This window comes from Microcaecilia unicolor, chromosome 3 (assembly GCF_901765095.1).
Source record: "Microcaecilia unicolor chromosome 3, aMicUni1.1, whole genome shotgun sequence".
Lineage (NCBI taxonomy): Eukaryota > Metazoa > Chordata > Amphibia > Gymnophiona > Siphonopidae > Microcaecilia > Microcaecilia unicolor.
Genome location: NC_044033.1, coordinates 435,485,700 through 435,510,514, shown reverse-complemented (window position 1 = coordinate 435,510,514; position 24,815 = coordinate 435,485,700). Strand labels below are relative to the sequence as shown.

Sequence of the window (24,815 nt, the reverse complement as noted above, 5' to 3'; positions counted from 1 at the left end):
ACAAACAGTAAATAACTATGTAAACAATAACACAAAATGTATATACAGTGCAATCCGCTTAAGTGCAAGGGTCTGGGACCAAAGAAATGCATGCAGTTAACCGGAGCGTGCACTTAACCGTTGTGACCCAATGAAGCTTGACATCTGATAAACATATGTACAGTACTGTTTATTATATGTACAGTATACAGTCTCCGTTAACTGACGTTAGGCCTACTTAAAGTAATCAGTTATAGTCGTCTGTACACTATTGGGTCTGTGAGTTCCATAGACGACATCTGCCAGACGGTAAAAACTGTCATAGCACTGACATCCAGTGGCCTCCAGATAGGCCCGCACGGTGTTGAGACTCTCCAGCGCTCATGCAAAAGTGACAGGAGGAGGTTGTTGAATTTCGTCAGCATGTGCCTCGCTGCTCATTTCTTCATCTGGTCCATCATCAGCCATGGTTGCCTGCGTGTAGGCGCATATCTCGACATCAGTGCTGTCGTCAGCTGTTTGTAGATCGTAATGAACAGCTACGTAGCGATGAAACTCCTCTTCAGTAACACCGGCTGGGATGTCAATAACCTGTTCATCTGATGCGTTTGTAACAGCTGCATCTGTTTTATCCCTCTCCAACATCCTTAACAAAGCTTGCCCGCTTGTAGAAGTTCACAATGGTTGCCTGTGTAACATGATTCTAGGCTTCTTTCTGCATATGTAGGGAATCCAACAGTGATAGATTACGAGCCAGTCCAACAGCACTTTTATTCTTGCCAGTCTGGTCATCCATAACGCTCATCAGACGACGTAGCACAAGAGTCCGATAATGCTGTTTGAAATTGGCTATTATGCCCTGATCCATAGGTTGGATCAGAGAGGTAGTGTTTGGTGACAAGAAGACCGCCTTGAGTTAGTCTGACATCATCCCTGTATGCAGTACAGTTATCACAAAGCAGCAAAATCTGACGCTTTTGTGCCCGCATTCTAGTGTCTAACTTCTTTAGCCATTGCTTCCAAATTTCCCCAGTCATCCATGAATTTGTGTTAGCCTCGTATGACACAGGAAGTCGCTTAACTTTCTGGAAGCAACGGGGCTGTTTGCTCTTTTCAATGACGAGGGGTTCCAACTTCTCACTCCCATCCATATTGCAGCAAAGGAGGATCGTCAGTCGGTCCTTCGACGTTTTACCTCCCGTAGTTTCGGCATGTTTGAATGCAAGTACTCCATCAGGAATCGCTTCCCAGTAGAGACCATTTTCGTCAGCATTGAAAATGTCACGAGGTGCAAACTTGTTCAAGATGGTACCAAGAACTGAAACAACCCAATTTTTAGCACCAAAGTCATCAGCGTCTTGTTTCTCACCATGCTGTTTCTTGAATTTTATGTTACTCTCTTTCCATCTTTCCAACCATCCAACAGTGGCTTTGAATTCAGTTAGTCCAAGACTTTCAGCTAGCTGATTAGCTTTCTCCATAAGCAGTGGACCACTGACAGGAAACTGTCTGCTCCTGACTCGAGAAAACCACCGAAGAAGAGCATCTTCTACCTCCTCAGCTTTTCCCCGCCTGTTTTTGTTTCCGTTTCTGGTATGGATTTGTATTGTTTTGCCAGTCTTCCAGAAGCTGGTCTTTCTGCTTCAAGACACGTGAAATTTGCCTGGGATTGACACCATATTCTTTAGCAATAGATGCTTGACTTTGTTTGTTTTCTAATTTTTTAAGAACTTCTATTCGTTCAGCCAATGTTAAAGTCTTACAGTTCCGCCATGACGACAACGACCTCAGTGTACACTCTTACAACATTCTGTCGCTTATTCTGCCTTTGGCAGTTAAAGGGGCGGTAAATTTGAAATCTCGTTGGTTGTCACGCGCCAATCAGCTTCCATATTCTGTGCGCGCGCTTATGCGGAGTCTTTCCTGCAGAGGAGTGGTCTTAAACCATGCATATAAGTGAATCTTGCACTTATCAGTGGTGCGCTAAACCGAAGTTTGACCCCATAGAAATCGATGGTGCCAAAAACGGGTCCGAAGTACGGCATGCAGTTAAACAGAGCATGCGCTTATCCGACGTGCACTTAAATGGAGTGCACTGTACATGTAAGTACTCTCAAGGCCTATCTTCTAACTATTTTTAGAATATGCAGGAGTGACGGCTTCCACACACAATATGATAATCACTGCATAAATTAAAGCTTTTCAGACAGATATATAATATAATTTAACGGACCATCAGAGGTGAGCTTCCACTGGGGGACACGCACCCCTGTTGTGAAAGTAGGTGAACCCACCTTAAATCGTCCCGATTTTATGTTTTTTAAAAATTTCACATAGATTACACATATTAAAAACATAATGCATTTAAAACACAAAACTGAATAAATGTCTTTCTCCGAGGACAAGCAGGCTGCTTGTTCTCACGACTGGGTTGACGTCCGCGGCAGCCCCCACCAACCGGAAGAAGCTTCGCGGGACGGTCGGCACGCAGGGCACGCCCACCGCGCATGCGCGGCCGTCTTCCCGCCCGTGCGCGACCGCTCCCGCCAGTTCCTTTTTTTCCGCGCCTGGAGAGAGTCGTGCTTTGCCGCTCTCTCTACTTCAGCCGCCAGATTCTTGCGATCGCGTATACGCGGATCGCGCTTCGTTAATTTAATTTAATTTCCCTTTATTATCTTTACTTTAAAAAAAAAAAAAAAAAAAAAAAAAGACTGCGCGTGTGGAGCACGCGCTCCCCTTTTTCCCTCGCTTCCAGCGGGGACGCCTCGTTGCGGCCTAGTGGCCGCTCGGTCGGCTGGTTTTTTCGTGGTGTGATTTTAGCCACCATTGCCGACTTTGACTTCGCCGACGCGATTTTTCCGTCGATGTCCTCGAAGGTCCCGAGTGGATTTAAAAAGTGTGGTCGCTGCGGCCGGCCGATCTCGCAGACCGACACCCACGCTTGGTGCCTCCAGTGCCTCGGGCCGGAGCACAATCTCAAGTCGTGCGCGCTGTGTCTCGGTCTCCGGAAACGGACTCAGGTTGCGAGGCAAGTTCTGCGGGACCGTCTTTTTGGAACTTGCGCCGGCCCCTCGACGTCGACCTCGACGGCATCGGTATCGAAGGCCGGATCTTCGGTACCGGTATCGATGCCCGAGACATCGGCACCGATGGCAGCGACCCCAGGAGAACAGGTCCCGTCGGCCCGCCGGTCCGCCGGTGAGAGTGGGGTTGAGAGGCCGCGTGGGCTGTCGGCCCCGGTCACTCCCTCAGCTCGTGAGCCACGGGACCGAACCCTGTCGGACCCGGTACCTCGAGACCGAGGGGGATCGACCTCCTCCTCCTCCATGCCCTCCGGCGCCGGTGACGTGCACCGGAAAAAAGACAAGAAGCGCCGTCACCGGGAGCCCTCGGTGCACCCTGAAGGGGAGTCGACGCCGAAGCGTCATCGCAGAGAGGAGAGATCTCCGTCGGTGGTGGAGGTACCGACGCGTCGGGGTTCCGGCACCTCGGTGCCGTCTCCTGGCCCCCAGCAGCTTCTGGCACCGACACCCTTACCGGCCCCACCGCCTTTCCCGGCAGCGGGCCTGGACGAGTGCCTCAGAGCCATCCTTCCGGGGATCCTGGAAGGGCTGATGCGCCAGGCTGTGCCGGCGTCGGGGGTGCTTGTGCCCCCGGCGCCGATGACTGTGGCGCCGGCGAGCTCTAGCCCGGCGCCGGGGCTGTCGACACCGCCGCCGCTTGCGGTGCCGGTCTCGACCGCCACGCAGGTGGAGTCCCCGTCGACGTCGATGGAGGGAGCTCCGTCCCCGCCGGCGCGGGAGTCCACCGCTCGACGACACCGAGGCCTCGGTGCCTCGACGTCGAGCCGGGCCCGGTACCGGACTCAGCTACATGAGCTAATGTCCGATACCGAGGATGAGGACTCGTGGGGGGAAGAGGAAGACCCGAGATATTTCTCCTCAGAGGAGTCTACGGGCCTTCCCTCGGACCCCACGCCGTCACCGGAGAGGAAGCTCTCACCTCCTGAGAGTCTCTCCTTTGCCTCCTTTGTGCGGGATATGTCTATAAGCATTCCCTTTCCCGTGGTCTCTGTGGAAGAGCCGAGGGCCGAGATGCTCGAGGTCCTCGACTATCCATCACCACCTAGAGAGTCCTCCACGGTACCGCTGCACAATGTCCTGAAGGAGACGCTGCTTCGGAACTGGGTGCGACCACTAACTAACCCCACCATTCCCAAGAAAGCAGAGTCCCAGTACAGGATCCACTCTGACCCAGAGCTCATGCGGCCCCAGTTGCCCCATGACTCAGCGGTCGTGGATTCTGCTCTCAAGAGGGCACGGAGTTCGAGGGATACCGCCTCGGCGCCCCCGGGGCGGGAGTCTCGCACTCTGGACTCATTTGGGAGGAAGGCCTACCAATCCTCCATGCTCGTGACCCGCATCCAATCTTACCTGCTCTATATGAGCATCCACATGCGGACCAATGTGCAACAGCTGGCGGACCTGGTCGATAAGCTCCCGCCGGAGCAGTCCAGGCCATATCAGGAGGTGGTCAGGCAGCTGAAGGCGTGCAGAAAGTTCCTGTCCAGGGGGATTTTTGACACCTGTGACGTGGCATCTCGTGCTGCGGCCCAAGGTATAGTGATGCGCAGGCTCTCATGGCTGCGTGCCTCTGACCTGGACAACCGCACCCAGCAGAGACTGGCTGACGTCCCTTGCCGGGGGGATAATATTTTTGGCGAGAAGGTCGAGCAGATGGTTGACCAACTGCATCAGCGGGAAACCGCTCTCGACAAGCTCTCCCACCGGGCGCCTTCAGCACCCGCCCCCGCGGGCGGGCGTTTTTCCCGGGCTCGGCAGGCTGCACCCTATTCTTTTGCGAAGCGTAGGTACAACCAGCCGGCCCGAAGGCCTCGTCAGGCACAGGGACAGCCCCAGCGCGCTCGTTCCCGTCAACAGCGTGCGCCTAAGCAGCCCCCTGCGCCTCCACAGCAAAAGCCGGGGACGGGCTTTTGACTGGATCCACGGGAACATAGCCGCCCTACAAGTGTCCGTACCGGACGACCTGCCGGTCGGAGGGAGGTTGAAATTCTTTCACCAAAGGTGGCCTCTCATAACCTCCGACCAGTGGGTTCTCCAAATAGTGCGGTGCGGATACGCCCTGAATTTGACCTCCCTGCCTCCAAATTGTCCTCCGGGAGCTCAGTCTTTCAGCTCCCATCACAAGCAGGTACTTGCAGAGGAACTCTCCGCCCTTCTCAGCGCCAATGCGGTCGAGCCCGTACCACCCGGGCAGGAAGGGCAGGGATTCTATTCCAGGTACTTCCTTGTGGAAAAGAAAACAGGGGGGATGCGCCCCATCCTAGACCTGAGAGGCCTGAACAAATTCCTGGTCAAAGAAAAGTTCAGGATGCTTTCCTTGGGCACCCTTCTGCCAATGATTCAGAAAAACGATTGGCTATGTTCCCTGGATTTAAAGGACGCATACACTCACATCCCGATACTGCCAGCTCACAGACAGTATCTCAGATTCCGCCTGGGCGCACGGCACTTTCAGTATTGTGTGCTGCCCTTTGGGCTCGCCTCTGCCCCACGAGTGTTTACAAAGTGCCTCGTGGTGGTAGCGGCCTACCTACGCAAGCTGGGAGTGCACGTGTTCCCATATCTCGACGATTGGCTGGTCAAGAACACCTCGGAGGCAGGAGCCCTCCGGTCCATGCGGTGCACTATTCAACTTCTGGAGCTGCTGGGGTTTGTGATAAATTACCCAAAGTCCCATCTCCAGCCAACTCAGTCTCTGGAATTCATAGGAGCGCTGCTGAATTCCCAGACGGTTCGGGCCTACCTTCCCGAAGCGAGGGCCACCAATCTCTTGGCCCTGGCTTCGCAGACCAGAGCGTCTCAGCAGATCACAGCTCGGCAGATGTTGAGACTTCTGGGTCATATGGCCTCCACAGTTCATGTGACTCCCATGGCTCGTCTTCACATGAGATCTGCTCAATGGACCCTAGCTTCCCAGTGGTTCCAAGCCACCGGGAATCTAGAGGATGTCATCCGCCTCTCCACCAGTTGCCGCACTTCACTGCTCTGGTGGACCATACGGACCAATTTGACCCTGGGACGTCCATTCCAAATTCCGCAGCCCACGAAAGTGCTGACGACGGATGCATCTCGCCTGGGGTGGGGAGCCCATGTCGATGGGCTTCACACCCAGGGTCTGTGGTCCCTCCAGGAAAAGGATCTGCAGATCAACCTCCTGGAGCTCCGAGCGATCTGGAACGCACTGAAGGCTTTCAGAGATCGGCTGTCCTGCCAAATTATCCAAATTCGGACAGACAATCAGGTTGCAATGTATTACGTCAACAAGCAGGGGGGCACCGGATCTCGCCCCCTGTGTCAGGAAGCCGTCGGTATGTGGCGTTGGGCGTGTCGGTTCGGCATGCGTCTCCAAGCCACGTACCTGGCAGGCGTAAACAACAGTCTGGCCGACAGACTGAGCAGAGTCATGCAACCGCACGAGTGGTCGCTCCATTCCAGAGTGGTACGCAAGATCTTCCGAGAGTGGGGCACCCCCTCGATGGATCTTTTCGCCTCTCAGACCAACCACAAGCTGCCTCTGTTCTGTTCCAGACTTCAGACACACGGCAGGCTAGCGTCAGATGCCTTTCTCCTTCATTGGGGAACCGGCCTCCTGTATGCTTATCCTCCCATACCTTTGGTGGGGAAGACCTTACTGAAGCTCAAGCAAGACCGCGGCACCATGATTCTGATAGCGCCCTTTTGGCCCCGTCAGATCTGGTTCCCTCTTCTTCTGGAGTTGTCCTCCGAAGAACCGTGGAGATTGGAGTGTTTTCCGACTCTCATTTCGCAGAACGACGGAGCGTTGCTGCACCCCAACCTTCAATCCCTGGCTCTCACGGCCTGGATGTTGAGGGCGTAGACTTCGCTGCGTTGGGTCTGTCTGAGGGTGTCTCCCGGGTCTTGCTTGCCTCTAGGAAGGATTCCACTAAAAAGAGTTACTTTTTCAAGTGGAGGAGGTTTGTCGTTTGGTGTGAGAGCAAGGCCCTAGAACCTCGTTCTTGCCCTGCACAGAACCTGCTTGAATACCTTCTGCACTTATCAGAGTCTGGCCTCAAGACCAACTCAGTAAGGAATCACCTTAGTGCGATTAGTGCTTACCATTATCGTGTGGAAGGTAAAGCCATCTCTGGAGAGCCTTTAGTCGTTCGATTCATGAGAGGCTTGCTTTTGTCAAAGCCCCCTATCAAGCCTCCTACTGTGTCATGGGATCTCAACGTCGTCCTCACCCAGCTGATGAAACCTCCTTTTGAGCCACTGAATACCTGCCATCTGAAGTACTTGACCTGGAAGGTCATTTTCTTGGTGGCAGTTACTTCAGCTCGTAGGGTCAGTGAGCTTCAAGCCCTAGTAGCTCATGCTCCATATACTAAATTTCATCACAACAGAGTAGTGCTCCGCACTCACCCAAAGTTTCTGCCGAAGGTGGTGTCGGAGTTCCATCTTAACCAGTCAATTGTCTTGCCAACATTCTTCCCCAGGCCGCATACCCGCCCTGCTGAACGTCAGTTGCACACATTGGACTGCAAGAGAGCATTGGCCTTCTACTTGGAGCGGACACAGCCTAACAGACAGTCCGCCCAATTGTTTATTTCTTTCGACCCTAACAGGCTAGGGGTCGCTGTCGGGAAACGCACCATCTCCAATTGGCTAGCAGATTGCATTTCCTTCACTTACGCCCAGGCTGGGCTGGCTCTTGAGGGTCATGTCACGGCTCATAGTGTCAGAGCCATGGCAGCATCGGTGGCCCACTTGAAGTCAGCCACTATTGAAGAGATCTGCAAGGCTGCGACGTGGTCATCTGTCCACACATTCACATCTCATTACTGCCTCCAGCAGGATACCCGACGCGACAGTCGGTTCGGGCAGTCGGTGTTGCAGAATCTGTTTGGGGTGTAAATCCAACTCCACCCTCCAGGACCCGAATTTATTCTGGTCAGGCTGCACTCTCAGTTAGTTGTTCTTCGTAGGTCAATTTCTGTTGTACCCTCGCCGTTGCGAGGTTTAATTGACCTGGGTTATTGTTTTGAGTGAGCCTGAGAGCTAGGGATACCCCAGTCGTGAGAACAAGCAGCCTGCTTGTCCTCGGAGAAAGGGTATGATACATACCTGTAGCAGTTGTTCTCCGAGGACAGCAGGCTGATTGTTCTCACCTACCCTCCCTCCTCCCCTTTGGAGTTGTGTGTTTCATCTTTTGCTAGTCATTCAACTGGCGGGAGCGGTCGCGCACGGGCGGGAAGACGGCCGCGCATGCGCGGTGGGCGTGCCCTGCGTGCCGACCGTCCCGCGAAGCTTCTTCCGGTTGGTGGGGGCTGCCGCGGACGTCAACCCAGTCGTGAGAACAATCAGCCTGCTGTCCTCGGAGAACAACTGCTACAGGTATGTATCATACCCTATATATAGAAGAGTAAAATAGTGGACTGCAGTAAACAAATATAGAACATGGTAAGATTGTAAAACAAAAAGAGTGCAAAAACAATGCATATAGAGAAGAATAATCTAAACCAGGGGCAGCGGAATGCCTTTTTGGTTGGGGGTCAAGTACACTAGTCAAACTCTGCTTCTCAGTTCCCATGATTGATTTCTTCTTCATATCAAATCGTATTTATCCATTCACATGAGACATTTCCAAACCAACCAATAAAAAAGCTTAAGGCTACAAACCACACAGTAGTAAAAGAAAATAACAAAAAAGCATTTCTAATAAGAAGTATCAATACCAAGCAACTACTCTGCATAACATATAGAGATATGTGGTTGGCGAATAAATATCTGACAGCCTGAGACTGCATGTTAAGTTCCTCTTGAGAAAGCCAGGAGGGTGAAACAGGCTCCTGTTGGGGTGTGCTTGTCTAACGGCATGCAGATAAGTTATAAGTTATTAAAGCCATCTTTAGCAAGTTTGCTACAGTAATATGAAAGCTAGCAGCATGTTAGAATAATATAAAAAATAAAAAAAACAAAAATAAGAAAAAAAGTGATACAAAGAAATCAGCGTTGCTGCTAGCTGGATCAGTGGTAGGAGGGAGGGCATGTGTCTAAGATTAGAATGTTAGCAGCGAACAAGTTTAAAATCAGCTGCGACTTGAATATGAGACTTTGCCCATAAACTCCACCATAGTGATTCTTCAATAGCACTCTACTTTTTTTTGTGTTGTTATCAGAGATATAAAGTAGAGTTTAGCTGCATTGTTTGGCAGTAATTTAACATATAGAGAGGCAGAAGAGAAATACAAATGTTATATTGCCATTTTGTGTCTGTCTCTGACCCCTGTTTCTGTTTACAAACCCATAGAAGTCCTCTGTTGTGCATTGGGTAAGGAGGGGGTGTATTTGTTCCAGTTCTGTTATCAGGGCTTTGAGGGACAGCTGGAATCCTTTTTTGCTAGTGTGGTATCCTGGAAGAGATGAATAGCACAGAGAGCTTCGCATACCGGAAGATAGCAGCAGGGCTGACTGGGACAGAAAGCTGCTACTTGAAGGAGAGGGCAGGCACATAGGCTGCAGTTTAGTTGGAAAGCACAGGCTTGAATAACCATACTTGTACTCATTCCGCAACTGAAGCATTAGATGTGAACTGCTGCTTTCTGCTTTTTGATAGTGCATCATCCATGCATGGTCTTTGTAAAGACCACTTCCAGCTCCGAGTTTGTTCTCACAATCCTATTCTCATTATTGCACAATCAGACTCCAGAAGCAGGCATTTTGTATGCAAAAACACGGTGCCATGTCGAGTCTTCATATTTTGTAGTTAACAGAATAAATGTGACCTGTTGAACCTATGGTTTGCTTAGCCCTCTTTCATTTCCCACTTTTTGGTTTGTTGGGAGCAAGAATGCCACTCTCACATGTTTACCTTTAGGGGGACTATATTTTCTATACTTGTTTACTGGTGAATGCTGTGCTTTCTTACCTTTTCCTTTTTGTTCCATTGGGTTTCTATCATTAAAAGGGCTCCACTACAATACCTGTTTCAGTTATATTGTAGAAGCTGGAAGGGATACTGCAGTATTGATATAATGAATGGAATATCTGATATTCCTTTCTTAACTGTATCCATATGAAGATCTTTGTTCTGATCACCCTCTCTGTGCCATGCTGTGTTTTTCACATTGGATATTTGCATACACTGAAGTTCGGTTTTATTCTGATTTATTATTTAGATATCTGAAAACAGCAGTAATGGTTCAGAATGGCCAACTGATCTGGAGGACCTCATTCTTGATGCACCATCTTCTTTTTCTGAAACAGAAGAATTTAATTTTGCTGCTCATTCAAGAAGTATTTCTTCAGATACCGATGCATCAGGTTGGCACAAATCTAGCTATTTATTTTTCTCTTTCCTTGTACTGACATTGTGGAAGTGGGTGGTGTTTAGTTGTCATTGTATGTAATTTACAGCAATGTATACAGAATTATAAATCCAAATTTAGCTAAGTATATGAGACAGGAGGAGTAGCCTAGTGGTTAGTGCAGTAGACTTTGATCCTGGGGAACTGAGTTTGATTCCCACTGCAGCTCCTTGTGACTCTGGACAAGTCACTTAACCCTCCATTGCCCCTGGTACAAAATAAGTACCTGAATATATGTAAACCACTTTGAATGTAGTTGCAAAAACCTCAGAAAGGTGGTATATCAAGTCCCATTTCCCTTTCCCTTAACTTCCAAGGCTTTACTGAAGAGGTAAGAGTAACAGTAAAAATAAAACCTATTGAAAGTGTGAATAAACGTGGATAAAAGCAAGACAGTTGATGTAGTGTACCTAGATTTTCAGAAAGCTTTTAACAGAGTACCTCATGAGAGAGTCTTGAGGAAATTTAAAAAAACGTGGGAAAGGAGGCAATGTTCTCTTGTGGATTAGGAACTGGTTAAAAGATAGAAAACAGAAAATAGGGTTAAATGGCCAGCTGTCTAAATGGAGAAAGGTGAATAGAGGAGTGCCACGAGGATCTGTACTGGGACCAATGCTTTTTAACATATTTATAAATTATTTGGAAATGGGAATGATGAGTGAGATGATCAGATTTGTTGATGGTTCAAAACTATTCAAAGTTGTTAAATTGCATACGGACTATGAAAAATTGCAGGAGGACCTTGGTAGGCTGGAAGACTGAGCATCTAAATGGCAGATGAAATTTAATGTGAACAAGTGCAAAGTGATGCACCTGGGAAGAATAATCCAAATTATAGCTACATAATTCTAGGTTCTCCGAGGACAAGCAGGCTGCTTGTTCTCACGACTGAGTGACGTCCGCGGCAGCCCCCACCAACCGGAAAAGGCTTCGCGGGACGGTCGGCACGCAGGGCACGCCCACCGCGCATGCGCGGCCGTCTTCCCGCCCGTGTGCGACCGCTCCCGCCAGTTCCTTTTTTTCCGCGTCTGGAGAGAGTCGTGCTTTGCCGCTCTCTCTGCTTTCAGCCGCCGGAAAGTCGATCGCGTTTACGCGGATCGTTGCTTTTTCTATTTAGTTTTTTGTTACCGCCCGGTTTCTTTTTTCAAAAAAAAAAAAAAAAAAAAACCTGAGCGTGTGGAGCACGCGCTCCCTTTTCCCCTCGTTTCCAGCGGGGACGCCGCGTTGCGGCCTAGTGGCCGCACGGTCGTTTTCTTTTTTTGAGGTGTGATTTTCGCCACCATTGACGACTTTGACTTCGCCGACGCGATTTTTCCGTCGATGTCCTCGAAGGTCCCGAGTGGATTTAAAAAGTGTGGTCGCTGCGGCCGGCCGATCTCGCAGACCGACACCCACGCTTGGTGCCTCCAGTGCCTCGGGCCAGAGCACAATATCAAGTCGTGTTCCCTGTGTCTCGGTCTCCGGAAACGGACTCAGGTTGCGAGGCAAGTTCTGCGGGACCGTCTTTTTGGAACTTGCGCCGGCCCCTCGAGGTCGACCTCGACGGCATCGGTATCGACGCCCGGTCCTTCGGTACCGGTATCGATGCCCGAGACATCGGCACCGATGGCATCGACCCCAGGAGAACAGGTCCCGTCGGCCCGCCGGTCCGCCGGCGAGGGTAGAGGTGAGCGGCCGCGTGGGCAGTTGGCCCCGGTCACTCCCTCAGCCCGTGGTCCACGGGACCGAACCCTGTCTGACCCGGCTCCTCGAGACCGAGGGGGATCGTCCTCCTCCTCCTCCATACCTCCCGGCGCCGGTGACGCGCATCAAAAGAAGAACAAGAAGCGTCGTCACCGGTCGCCCTCGGTGCATCCGGACATCGGAGAGGAGGCGACGCCGAAGCGTCATCGTCGAGAGGAGAGGTCCCCGTCGGTTGTGGAGGTACCGACGCGTCAGGGTTCCGGCACCTCGGTGCCGTCTCCTGGCCCCCATCAGCTTCTGGCACCGACACCCCTACCGGCCCCACCGCCTTTCCCGGCAGCGGGCCTGGACGAGTGCCTCAGAGCCATCCTTCCGGGGATCCTGGAAGGGCTGATGCGCCAGGCTGTGCCGGCGCCGGGGGTGCTTGCGCCCTCGGCGCCGATGTCTGTGGCGCCGGCGAGCTCTAGCCCGGCGCCGGGGCCGTCGACACCGCCGCCGCTTGCGGCGTCGGTCTCGACCGCCACGCAGGTGGAGTCCCTGTCGACGTCGATGGAGGGAGCTCCGTCCCCGCCGACGCGGGAGTCCACCGCTCAACGACACCGAGACCACGGTGCCTCGACGTCGAGCCGGGCCCGGTTCAGGACTCAGCTACATGAGCTTATGTCCGATACCGAGGATGAGGCCTCGTGGGGGGAAGAGGAGGACCCTAGATATTTCTCCTCAGAGGAGTCTACGGGCCTTCCCTCGGACCCCACGCCTTCACCGGAGAGGAAGCTCTCACCTCCTGAGAGTCTCTCCTTTGCCTCCTTTGTGCGGGATATGTCTATTAGCATTCCCTTTCCCGTGGTCTCTGTGGAAGAGCCGAGGGCCGAGATGCTCGAGGTCCTCGACTATCCATCACCACCTAGAGAGTCCTCCACGGTGCCGCTGCACAATGTCCTCAAGGAGACACTGCTTCGGAACTGGGTGCGACCGTTAACTAACCCCACCATTCCCAAGAAAGCAGAGTCCCAGTACAGGATCCACTCTGACCCAGAGTTAATGCGGCCCCAACTGCCCCATGACTCGGCGGTCGTGGATTCTGCTCTCAAGAGGGCACGGAGTTCGAGGGATACCGCCTCGGCGCCCCCGGGGCGGGAGTCTCGCACTCTGGACTCGTTTGGGAGGAAGGCCTACCAATCCTCCATGCTCGTGACCCGCATCCAGTCATACCTGCTCTATTTGAGCATCCACATGCGGACTAATGTGCAACAACTGGCGGACCTGGTCGATAAGCTCCCGCCGGAGCAGTCCAGGCCTTATCAGGAGGTGGTCAGGCAGCTGAAGGCGTGCAGAAAGTTCCTGTCCAGGGGTATCTATGACACCTGCGACGTGGCATCTCGTGCTGCGGCCCAAGGTATAGTGATGCGCAGGCTCTCATGGCTGCGTGCCTCTGACCTGGACAACCGCACCCAGCAGAGACTGGCCGACGTCCCTTGCCGGGGGGATAATATCTTTGGTGAGAAGGTCGAGCAGCTGGTGGACCAACTGCATCAGCGGGAAACCGCTCTCGACAAGCTCTCCCACCGGGCGCCTTCAGCATCCACCTCAGCAGGTGGACGTTTTTCCCGGGCCCGGCAGGCTGCACCCTATTCTTTTGCAAAGCGTAGGTACAACCAGCCGGCCCGAAGGCCTCGTCAGGCACAGGGACAGCCCCAGCGCGCTCGTTCCCGTCAACAGCGTGCGCCTAAGCAGCCCCCTGCGCCTCCACAGCAAAAGCCGGGGACGGGCTTTTGACTGGATCCATGGGAACATAGCCGCCCTCAAAGTGTCCGTACCGGACGATCTGCCGGTCGGGGGGAGGTTAAGTTTTTTTCACCAAAGGTGGCCTCTCATAACCTCCGACCAGTGGGTTCTCCAAATAGTGCGGTGCGGATACACCCTGAATTTGGCCTCCCTGCCACCAAATTGTCCTCCGGGAGCTCAATCCTTCAGCTCCCACCACAAGCAGGTACTTGCAGAGGAACTCTCCGCCCTTCTCAGCGCCAATGCGGTCGAGCCCGTACCACCCGGGCAGGAAGGGCAGGGATTCTATTCCAGGTACTTCCTTGTGGAAAAGAAAACAGGGGGGATGCGTCCCATCCTAGACCTGAGAGGCCTGAACAAATTCCTGGTCAAAGAAAAGTTCAGGATGCTTTCCTTGGGCACCCTTCTGCCAATGATTCAGAAAAACGATTGGCTATGTTCCCTGGATTTAAAGGACGCATATACTCACATACCGATACTGCCAGCTCACAGACAGTATCTCAGATTCCGCCTGGGCGCACGGCACTTTCAGTATTGTGTGCTGCCCTTTGGGCTCGCCTCTGCCCCACGAGTGTTTACCAAGTGCCTCGTGGTGGTGGCGGCCTACCTACGCAAGCTGGGAGTGCACGTGTTCACATATCTCGACGATTGGCTGGTCAAGAACACCTCGGAGGCGGGAGCCCTCCGGTCTATGCAGTGCACTACTCGACTTCTGGAGCTGCTGGGGTTTGTGATAAATTACCCAAAGTCCCATCTCCAGCCAACGCAGTCTCTGGAATTCATAGGAGCTCTGCTGAATACCCAGACGGCTCAGGCCTTCCTTCCCGGAGCAAGGGCCACCAATCTCTTGGCCCTGGCTTCGCAGACCAGAGCGTCTCAGCAGGTCACAGCTCGGCAGATGTTGAGACTTCTGGGTCATATGGCCTCCACAGTTCATGTGACTCTCATGGCTCGTCTTCACATGAGATCTGCTCAATGGACCCTAGCTTCCCAGTGGTTCCAAGCCACCGGGAATCTAGAAGATGTCATCCGCCTCTCCACCAGTTGCCGCACTTCACTGCTCTGGTGGACCATCCAGACCAATTTGACCCTGGGACGGCCATTCCAAATTCCACAGCCCACGAAAGTGCTGACGACGGATGCATCTCGCCTGGGGTGGGGAGCTCATGTCGATGGGCTTCACACCCAGGGTCTGTGGTCCCTCCAGGAAAAGGATCTGCAGATCAACCTCCTGGAGCTCCGAGCGATCTGGAACGCACTGAAGGCTTTCAGAGATCGGCTGTCCTGCCAAATTATCCAAATTCGGACAGACAATCAGGTTGCAATGTATTACGTCAACAAGCAGGGGGGCACCGGATCTCGCCCCCTGTGTCAGGAAGCCGTCGGGATGTGGCGTTGGGCGTGCCGGTTCGGCATGCTCCTCCAAGCCACGTACCTGGCAGGCGTAAACAACAGTCTGGCCGACAGACTGAGCAGAGTCATGCAACCGCACGAGTGGTCGCTCCATTCCAGAGTGGTACGGAAGATCTTCCGAGAGTGGGGCACCCCCTCGGTGGACCTTTTCGCCTCTCAGACCAACCACAAGCTGCCTCTGTTCTGTTCCAGACTTCAGGCACACGGCAGGCTAGCGTCGGATGCCTTTCTCCTCCATTGGGGGACCGGCCTCCTGTATGCTTATCCTCCCATACCTTTGGTGGGGAAGACCTTACTGAAGCTCAAGCAAGACCGCGGCACCATGATTCTGGTAGCGCCCTTTTGGCCCCGTCAGATCTGGTTCCCTCTTCTTCTGGAGTTGTCCTCCGAAGAACCGTGGAGATTGGAGTGTTTTCCGACTCTCATCTCGCAGAACGACGGAGCGTTGCTGCACCCCAACCTTCAATCCCTGGCTCTCACGGCCTGGATGTTGAGGGCGTAGACTTCGCTGCGTTGGGTCTGTCTGAGGGTGTCTCCCGGGTCTTGCTTGCCTCTAGGAAGGATTCCACTAAAAAGAGTTACTTTTTCAAGTGGAGGAGGTTTGTCGTGTGGTGTGAGAGCAAGGCCCTAGAACCTCGTTCTTGCCCTGCACAGAACCTGCTTGAATACCTTCTGCACTTATCAGAGTCTGGCCTCAAGACCAACTCAGTAAGGAATCACCTTAGTGCGATTAGTGCTTACCATTATCGTGTGGAAGGTAAAGCCATCTCTGGAGAGCCTTTAGTCGTTCGATTCATGAGAGGCTTGCTTTTGTCAAAGCCCCCTATCAAGCCTCCTACAGTGTCATGGGATCTCAACGTCGTCCTCACCCAGCTGATGAGACCTCCTTTTGAGCCACTGAATACCTGCCATCTGAAGTACTTGACCTGGAAGGTCATTTTCTTGGTGGCAGTCACTTCAGCTCGTAGGGTCAGTGAGCTTCAGGCCCTAGTAGCTCACGCTCCATATACCAAATTTCATCACAACAGAGTAGTGCTCCGCACCCACCCAAAGTTCCTGCCGAAGGTGGTGTCGGAGTTCCATCTTAACCAGTCAATTGTCTTGCCAACATTCTTCCCCAGGCCGCATACCCGCCCTGCTGAACGTCAGTTGCACACATTGGACTGCAAGAGAGCATTGGCCTTCTACTTGGAGCGGACACAGCCCCACAGACAGTCCGCCCAATTGTTTATTTCTTTCGACCCTAACAGGCTAGGGGTCGCTGTCGGGAAACGCACCATTTCCAATTGGCTAGCAGATTGCATTTCCTTCACTTACGCCCAGGCTGGGCTGACTCTTGAGGGTCATGTCACGGCTCATAGTGTCAGAGCCATGGCAGCGTCGGTGGCCCACTTGAAGTCAGCCACTATTGAAGAAATTTGCAAGGCTGCGACGTGGTCATCTGTCCACACATTCACATCACATTACTGCCTCCAGCAGGATACCCGACGCGACAGTCGGTTCGGGCAGTCGGTGCTGCAGAATCTGTTTGGGGTGTAAATCCAACTCCACCCTCCAGGACCCGAATTTATTCTGGTCAGGCTGCACTCTCAGTTAGTTGTTCTTCGTAGGTCAATTTTCTGTTGTACCCTCGCCGTTGCGAGGTTCAATTGACCTGGGTTCTTGTTTTGAGTGAGCCTGAGAGCTAGGGATACCCCAGTCGTGAGAACAAGCAGCCTGCTTGTCCTCGGAGAAAGTGAATGATACATACCTGTAGCAGGTGTTCTCCGAGGACAGCAGGCTGATTGTTCTCACCTACCCTCCCTCCTCCCCTTTGGAGTTGTGTTTCATATTTTATTGCTTGTCATTCAACTGGCGGGAGCGGTTGCACACGGGCGGGAAGACGGCCGCGCATGCGCGGTGGGCGTGCCCTGCGTGCCGACCGTCCCGCGAAGCCTTTTCCGGTTGGTGGGGGCTGCCGCGGACGTCACCCAGTCGTGAGAACAATCAGCCTGCTGTCCTCGGAGAACACCTGCTACAGGTATGTATCATTCACTTTCTACATTAGGAGTCGCCACTGAGGAAAAGGAATTAGGTGCTAGTGTGGTCAGTACATTGAAATCTTTTGCTCAGTGTGTGGCAGCAGCTAAAAAATCAGGCAGGAATTATTAGGAAAGCAATAGAGAATATAACAATGAATATCATATCGGGGCTCTTTTTGAAACAGAAAAACTTCTAAAAAAAAATGGCACAAAGCAGCAGATGGATATTTTCTTGCAAAAACATCCAAATTGCTATTTTCAAAACACATTTTAAAGATATTTTTGTATGCAGTTCGTCTACAGTGCGTCCAAATCGCAAGGGGGCGTGTCAAGTGCGTGCATTTTCTGCCATAATGAAACACAGGAAAACCTCCAGGGCTTAAAAGTTGGATGTTTTTGGTCTGGACCTGTTTCAATAATGACTATAATAATGTAAATAAATGATAAAATATAAATACAAACATCTCCAATACCTTACCAACAAATATTTCACCTTCAAATGAACACAAATGGCACAAATGATCATACATCCTACAGATAAACATATAAAATAAATAGAAAACATACAGATATGAACAAATTGTGTATATTAAGAAGAAGGTATGGAAACTGAAAAAATTTGTTTTATATACTTTCTCTCAAGATACAATGATTTATACTGGATAGCATATCAAGCAAAAATCTATATGTAATCAAATAGGAAAGTAAAACTGTAACCCCCCCCCCAAAAAAAAAAAAAACCAAAACATACACTAAAATGTGTCGGACAACCCCAGAGGATAACAGACACTGCTACAGAAGCATGAAATCGATGTCTGCTCTGAATTAAGAACAAAATCAATCTCACAAAAACCAAGATCCTTCTAATATGATTAAAAAGTAAATATATCTTAGAAACCATACATACATATCCATTTAATACTGGCTATAAAGATATACCAAAGAATTGTGCATAGATTAACAAAGTGCTCCTAGCTGTTTTTCTATGCAGTTTGTCTTCAGTGCATCCAAATCACAAGGGGGCGTCGGGTGTGTTCGTGCGTTTATTTTTGCCATAATGGAACAAAGCAAAACCTCCATGGCTAAAAGTTGAATGTTTTGGTCTGGACCTTTTTCAATAATGACTAAGCCATAAAAAGGTTCCCTAAATGACCAGATGACCACTGGAGGGATTAAGGCATGACCTCCTCCATACTCCCCCAGTAGTCACTGACCCCCTGTCAGCCCCCCCAAAATGTGAAAGAAACAGTACATACCAGTCTGTATGACAGCTTCAGATGTTTAGGGCCAGTCCTATTAGAGCAGCAAGCAGGCCCCTGGAGTAGCCTTGTGATTGGTGCCGTGCACTGTAGAGAAGGGGACCCAAGCCCATGTCCCACTCTGTTACACTTGTGGTGGAAAGTGTGAGCTGTCCAAAACCCACCAAAAACCTACTGTACCCACATATAGGTGACACTTGCAGCCATAAGGGCTATTGTAGTGGTGTACAGTTGGGTACAGTAGATTTTTGGTGGGTTTTTGAGGGCTCACCATACAATATAAGGGGGTAATGATGAGATGTGTAACTGGGACCTTTTATGTGAGGTCCACTGCAGCGCCCTAGGTTGCCCCACTGCTCTGCTGGGATGTCTTCTGTGGTGCCAATCTACTAGGAATGCTGGCCCCCTAGACTTCCGAATGGCTTGTGCGTTTTTCCCTTGGACTTTTTTTTTTTTAAGCAGATTGGGCAGACAGGTGGCAGGCTTTTCCTTTTTTTGGGACTTGGAGGGGAGGAAAAAGAGAGAGATAAGTTTCATGCCTTTCTACTCCATGAGAATTTTGGAGGCACATCTGTATACGACAATTTGAAGACCCCTGAGGAAAGCCTTTTCGGCCGAAACACGGACCGTGTAGGGTCCCAATAAAACATTTTTTGGTCCTCTTACCATCTGTGGTTTCAGTCTGGTCTTTTTGGGTTTCTTCCGCTTTTCTTGTTGTTTTGTGCGTTTTTGCGGGAGATTTGGACTCTCTCTTTTTGTTGTCCTTCAAAAGTTATGTGGCCTTTCAAATTACCTGATTTAGTTAATACATCTGGCAGAGGGCAGTATAACACAAAATATAACCTCTGCTGAGTACAGAACACACACTGGCAGTTCTTTTCATTCTTTCCTCTTTTTTTGTTTTTATTTTAAGGGGTCCCACTTGTGTGACATTTTAAAGCTGCTTGTTATCAGAGAAACCTTTGTAGCAAGTTTTTCCCTGAAATCAGCAGTTCAGCAGGAAAAATACTGCTAGAGGCCAATTTTGCTTAAAAGACGGTCTTGTCAGGAAAGTGAAACCTCCAAAACACCTCCCTGTCCTTAGCTTTAGACAAAAATATGGGCTCTTCCTTCCAAACAATTGCATTACATTGCTTTGGGGGCTTATATTCCACATTTGCCTACTTAGTTCATCATGGATTACAGTTCCAGGTAACTAGGTATAAATTCCCAGGTAAACAACAGAATTAAAACATTCAGTCTTCAAAGCAACAGCATCTTCTATAAAAAAAAATCCTGTTAAAATAAACTTTTCAAATACAAAAGTTTTCAGATATTTCTTAAATAATAGATAAAGAAGACAACTTTTCCTGGTCGATCTTGATTCTTGTAAAAAATGATTGTTTCCAACCTGTCTTCCTTACACTGTGACTCTCCTGCCAGTGCATATCAAAATCTAGAAAAAAAATAGTGATCAGATCACAGAACACTTTGCCAACAGTTAGGTTGAATAGACATATGCCAAGAGGGATGGTTAGAAAAAGATATGTCTAATTGATGGCTTTTTCTTTTTCATGAGTAATAGAGTTATCTGGCCATGTGAGGCCCAGTGAGTCTAAAAACTGCATAAAGTCTTTAACATTAGCAGTTTTTTCTAGATGTAAATTCACGTTGTCTAATAACAAAATGTGATCAAAATGAAATGAATTTGTAGCTACAAAATCCTAAAAGATTAAGTGAGCTTCACTCTTTCCCAGAGGACAATAGCAAAGAAAATAACAAATTATCTTGAAAGGATTCATCTCTAATTTCAACAGCCATTATTTCCAATGCAGAGGAACTAATTGAAGCAAGTAGTCTAATTGTAAAGAAATTGTTATAATGCATTGCTAGTCTGTGCTCTCTCTTACCCAGTGTAGAGATGTGCAAGACTCTGTATCCAGCTTGACATAGTTCTCTCAAATTGGGGATCACATTAGCAACCAACTAGGTTTTAATCAAAATCAACCTGTAACTTCATTCAGTATCCCTTAGTCTTTGTACTTTGTGAAAGAGTAAAAAATAGATTCTATTATTTAGCTTCCTGTGGGATCGTTGTGTCCATCAACTAGCTATCTGCAGTAGGTGGATGGAAACACTTTTCAGCCTCTGGTTGTGAGCACTTTGCTTTTGGTCCAGTTGGTCAACTGATCCCCAGTTGAGCTTTGAGGGTGGCTTGAATCTGCAGAGTCATATCTAGAGGTCTTCAGATCCCTATCTCTGGTGCTCCGCAAATTTACTTCTTCCTTCCCTTCACCTCTCCACTGTTTTCTGTGTCACTCTCCTTTTCCAGCACAACAACATTAAAAAAAAAAAAGAAAGGAGAAGGAAAGAAGTTTCGTGGATAACATGGGACAGAGTATGAGTCCTGAACTTTTCTCATCTGTGGTAAGACTTGTGGAGTCTGAGCTGGAGGAGAGGAGCCAACAGCCAAAAAGTACAAAAGACCAGGGGACACTCAAATTAGATGGAAATAGTTTTAAAACAAATAGGAGGAAATATTCTTTTCACTGAAAGAATGTTTAAACCTTTGAACTTGTTGCTGGAGGATGCAGTAACAGCGGTTAGCGTATCTGGGTTTAAAAAAAGGTTTGGACAAGTTCCTGGTTCGTCCATAGTCTGTTTTTGAGATAGACATGGGGGAAGCCACTTCTTGCCCTGGGATTTGTATCATGGAATGTTGCTATTTTGGGTTTCTGCCAGGCAATTGTGACCTGGATTGGCCACTGTTGGACTAGAAGGACCATAGGTCTGACCCAATATGGCTATTCTTATGTAACAGAGGTAAGTCCCGCTAAAGTTTGACGCAGAACTGCTTGGAGGGGTGCAAGTTCTACTTTGTACAGGGGAGGGATCCTGACTCACTGCTTGGGACACGTGCTGTGCTTGTGACAGTCTGGGTGAATGGTGACTTCCATGGAGGTAGTTAAGCAGTGTTTCCACTGTAGGACCTGCCGGCCGGTGTTGCAATATGTGCAAGCCAGGAATCCCATAGGAAGTGAAACTAGCAGTCAGCAGCAGCACATCTTCGGATTTGGCGCAGTATCTGAATATGCTGGGGTCTTCAGGCCTCTCTGGCAGGATTGGTGTGCAGTGTGATGCAGGAGAGTGTGGGAAAGGGCACTAATTTGTAGAGGCCAACTGTCAGTGAGGAGTAGCTTCTGTCTGATCATGCGCGGAGCACAGCTGCCATTTTACAGCTTCAGGGCTTGACAGAGCATTCAGCTGCATTGGGATCTTTGTTTTTCTCCGGAGTTTATATTGCTTTTACACCAGGTCTATTCACTGAAGCAGGGACAGTCAGAGTTGCTGCAAGTTGCTGCCCCTACTGCTCCTAAGAGATCTTGGTTAGACCTCCAGGAGTGAGCAGATGAGGCTGTCTCTGCTTCTCCTTATCTAATGTGGCCTCGGTCTATGCAGAAGTAGCCAATAGAGTGGATACCCTGGAGGGAGTAGAAACAATGAGAAGGGATCTCCAAAAAGAGGAATGGTCATGGATCTGACAGTTAAATTTTAATAAAAACCATGAAAATTAAACATAAAAGTTATAACATTGTGCACTGTGTGAAAAAACGGAATTTTTTATAATTTTTATAATATGCAAGTAGTGCTCAGCGACTGGGTAACTATCCCTGGGCTGACTGGCAGTCCTTAAATGTGTTATACCCAACAGTACATCATCGCACTGTACCGTCCTCCTACCTAAGATGTTATACTATAGATACTGCTGATAATACTGGAATACTTATGTGAATCAAAAGAGAGAACCTCACATGGAATTAAACACTTATCTTAATACTGTGATGTCAAATTCAGCTGTAACTAGTGAAAGTCCCAGTCACTTCAATAACGTGCAGTGAAGCTTGATTTGTTGAGCTTCTGAACCAGTTCCCTGTAATAATATCTCCTAGGAGACTCTATTAGTATTATGAGGAGTAAATCATTTTACTACTGTGAGAGGCATGATGAGTTTGAGTCTGAAACTTTGAAGGAAGTATTGCATCCAAAGTTGATGGAGATAGAATTATTAGATGCTGAAGAAGCATGTAAGAGTTGGAAACTCCAAACTGCTCAAAACACAGCAGTCAGACTTATATTTGGAAAAACGAAATTCGATAGCGCCAAACCCCTACGATAAAAACTGCACTGGCTCCCAATCAAAGAATGTATCACGTTCAAAATCTGCACCCTGGTTCACAAAATCATCTATGGAGAAGCCCCAGGATACATGACAGACGTCATAGACCTACCAACCAGAAACACATCAAGATCAACACGAACATACCTAAATCTCCATCACCCAAGCTGCAAAGGACTCAAATACAAATCAACCTATGCATCCAGCTTCTCCTATATAAGCACATAACTGGAACGCAATACCAAAAGCCGTGAAAACAACATACGACTACCTGAACTTCCGGAAATTACTAAAAACTAACTTGTTCAAAAAGGCATACCCTAATGATCCAACTTAAATGCCTTAACCTAGCAACACAAAAAAAACCAAAGCTCATACTGGACATAACTTAACTCTTCCTTCTTACGATTCCCCAATGTGTCTGTCACACATGAACTTTTACCATAACCTCACTTTGTATTTGTTAAAAACGGTATTGACGATCGCTTCTACGGTACTATGTAAGCCACATTGAGCCTGCAAATAGGTGGAAAAATGTGGAATTCAAATGTAACAAATAATTATAATAACATGGCTTTGCTTGAAGCCTTGGATGAGATTGCTCCAGTAAAGCAATATTGCAGAAGGAGGACTTGTATAGTCCCTTGGTTTAATACTGAGTTGAAATTAACAGATCAGTGCGGAAATGTGAACTTCAGTGGAAAAAGTACCCGTCTAGGATAATGTTGGAGAGTTATAATTGGACACACCAACAATATAACACGACTACATTAAATGCTAAGAAAATTTTTGAATAAGTAGAATCAGCTCCATCTCAATCCAAGGAGTTACTTGGTATTATACATAAATTAAGTACTTTGGAAGCTAAAGGAGTAATTGGAGAGCAGATTTCTGTCCTGATATTGCAGTAGGGTTAGATAGGAAACTGTGAGCAATAAAGAGTTTGAAAATCTATCTCCACTGATGGAGGCTGAATGCATGTTATCAGAGGATGATAATTGTATTATGTTCTTTCAAATTAGTGCTTCTCAGATTAAAGAGCTCTGTATTAAGAATTTCTATTGTATGTTGCATTGTTAGCCATTAATGATGAAGGCTTTGAAAGAAGTGTCTTTGGTACCCGTTTTGCATATTGTAAATTTTTCACTTAAGGAAGATTGTTTACTGATGTGTTTTATTTTATTTCATATACTGCAAATCACCAAGTGGCAGCTAGGAACTTAACAATAAAAGCTCAAGGGAGCATAGGAGAGTGGGAAAGGGGAAGTAAAAAAAAAAAAAAGGGGGGGGGGGGAGGTGAAAGGAAAGTGATGAGTGATCCAGAAGCCCATAGGGAAAGTGGTGGGAAAACATTTATTAATTCTAATTTAGATCCTTTGTGTATAGGTAGTTCTCGACCTGTTTCATCTCTACCTTTCTTGAGTAAGAAGGCCGTGTTTGACCAGTTGATTGATTTTCTTGAGAAAATCGGATTTTGAACAATTATCAGTTTGGATTTCATTCTAAATATGGTAGTCCTTGCTGATTTCAATGTTGAATGTGTTCAAAGTGGGATTTGATAAAGGGACGTTGTTTTCTAGCTTCCCTTGATATATCAACAGCTTTTGATTCCATAGACTATCAAATTCTCTTAAAAGAGATTAGAATCAACTGGAATTAGAGTGGTTTTGCATTGGTTTTCTTCCATTTTGAAGAATAAACAATGTTGTGTTGTTAATGGACATCAAAGATTTAATTTTGTGGATATTCAACCAAGTGTGCCGCAAGGCTCTGCATTATCAGCTATTCTTAACATTTTCTTACAACCTTTGTGTATGTTGTTAGGAGGTTTAGAGCTTCAGTATAGAATTTACACTGACAATATTCAGTTTTTTAAAATGCAAATCTACCGTCAAATTCTATTGAATGTTTTTATTTGTAGATAATTTGTGGTTTCAAAAGTCAACTCAATATCAAAAGATTTACAGCTCTCTATTCCTTGTACTTGGAGTTAAAATATAGAACTGTCTTCCTATTTCCATCAGAACAGAGAACAACTACCTTAGTGTCAGGAAGAGGCAAAAAATCTTTCTCTTCCCAAAGACTGCTTCATAATAATCCATTATGAC

At 48.6% G+C, this 24,815-nt stretch overlaps 1 protein-coding gene across 3 annotated transcripts in view; it reads left to right on the top strand.

The window, feature by feature from the left end:
- TAF1B (TATA-box binding protein associated factor, RNA polymerase I subunit B) overlaps positions 1-24,815 on the top strand; it is a 385,284-nt gene that overhangs the window by 84,601 nt on the left and 275,868 nt on the right. For all 3 annotated transcript variants that reach the window (XM_030198879.1, XM_030198880.1, XM_030198881.1), the window contains exon 6: positions 10,202-10,346. In XM_030198879.1, coding sequence (XP_030054739.1) covers positions 10,202-10,346 — 145 coding nt within the window. The remainder of the gene's footprint in view (positions 1-10,201; positions 10,347-24,815) is intronic.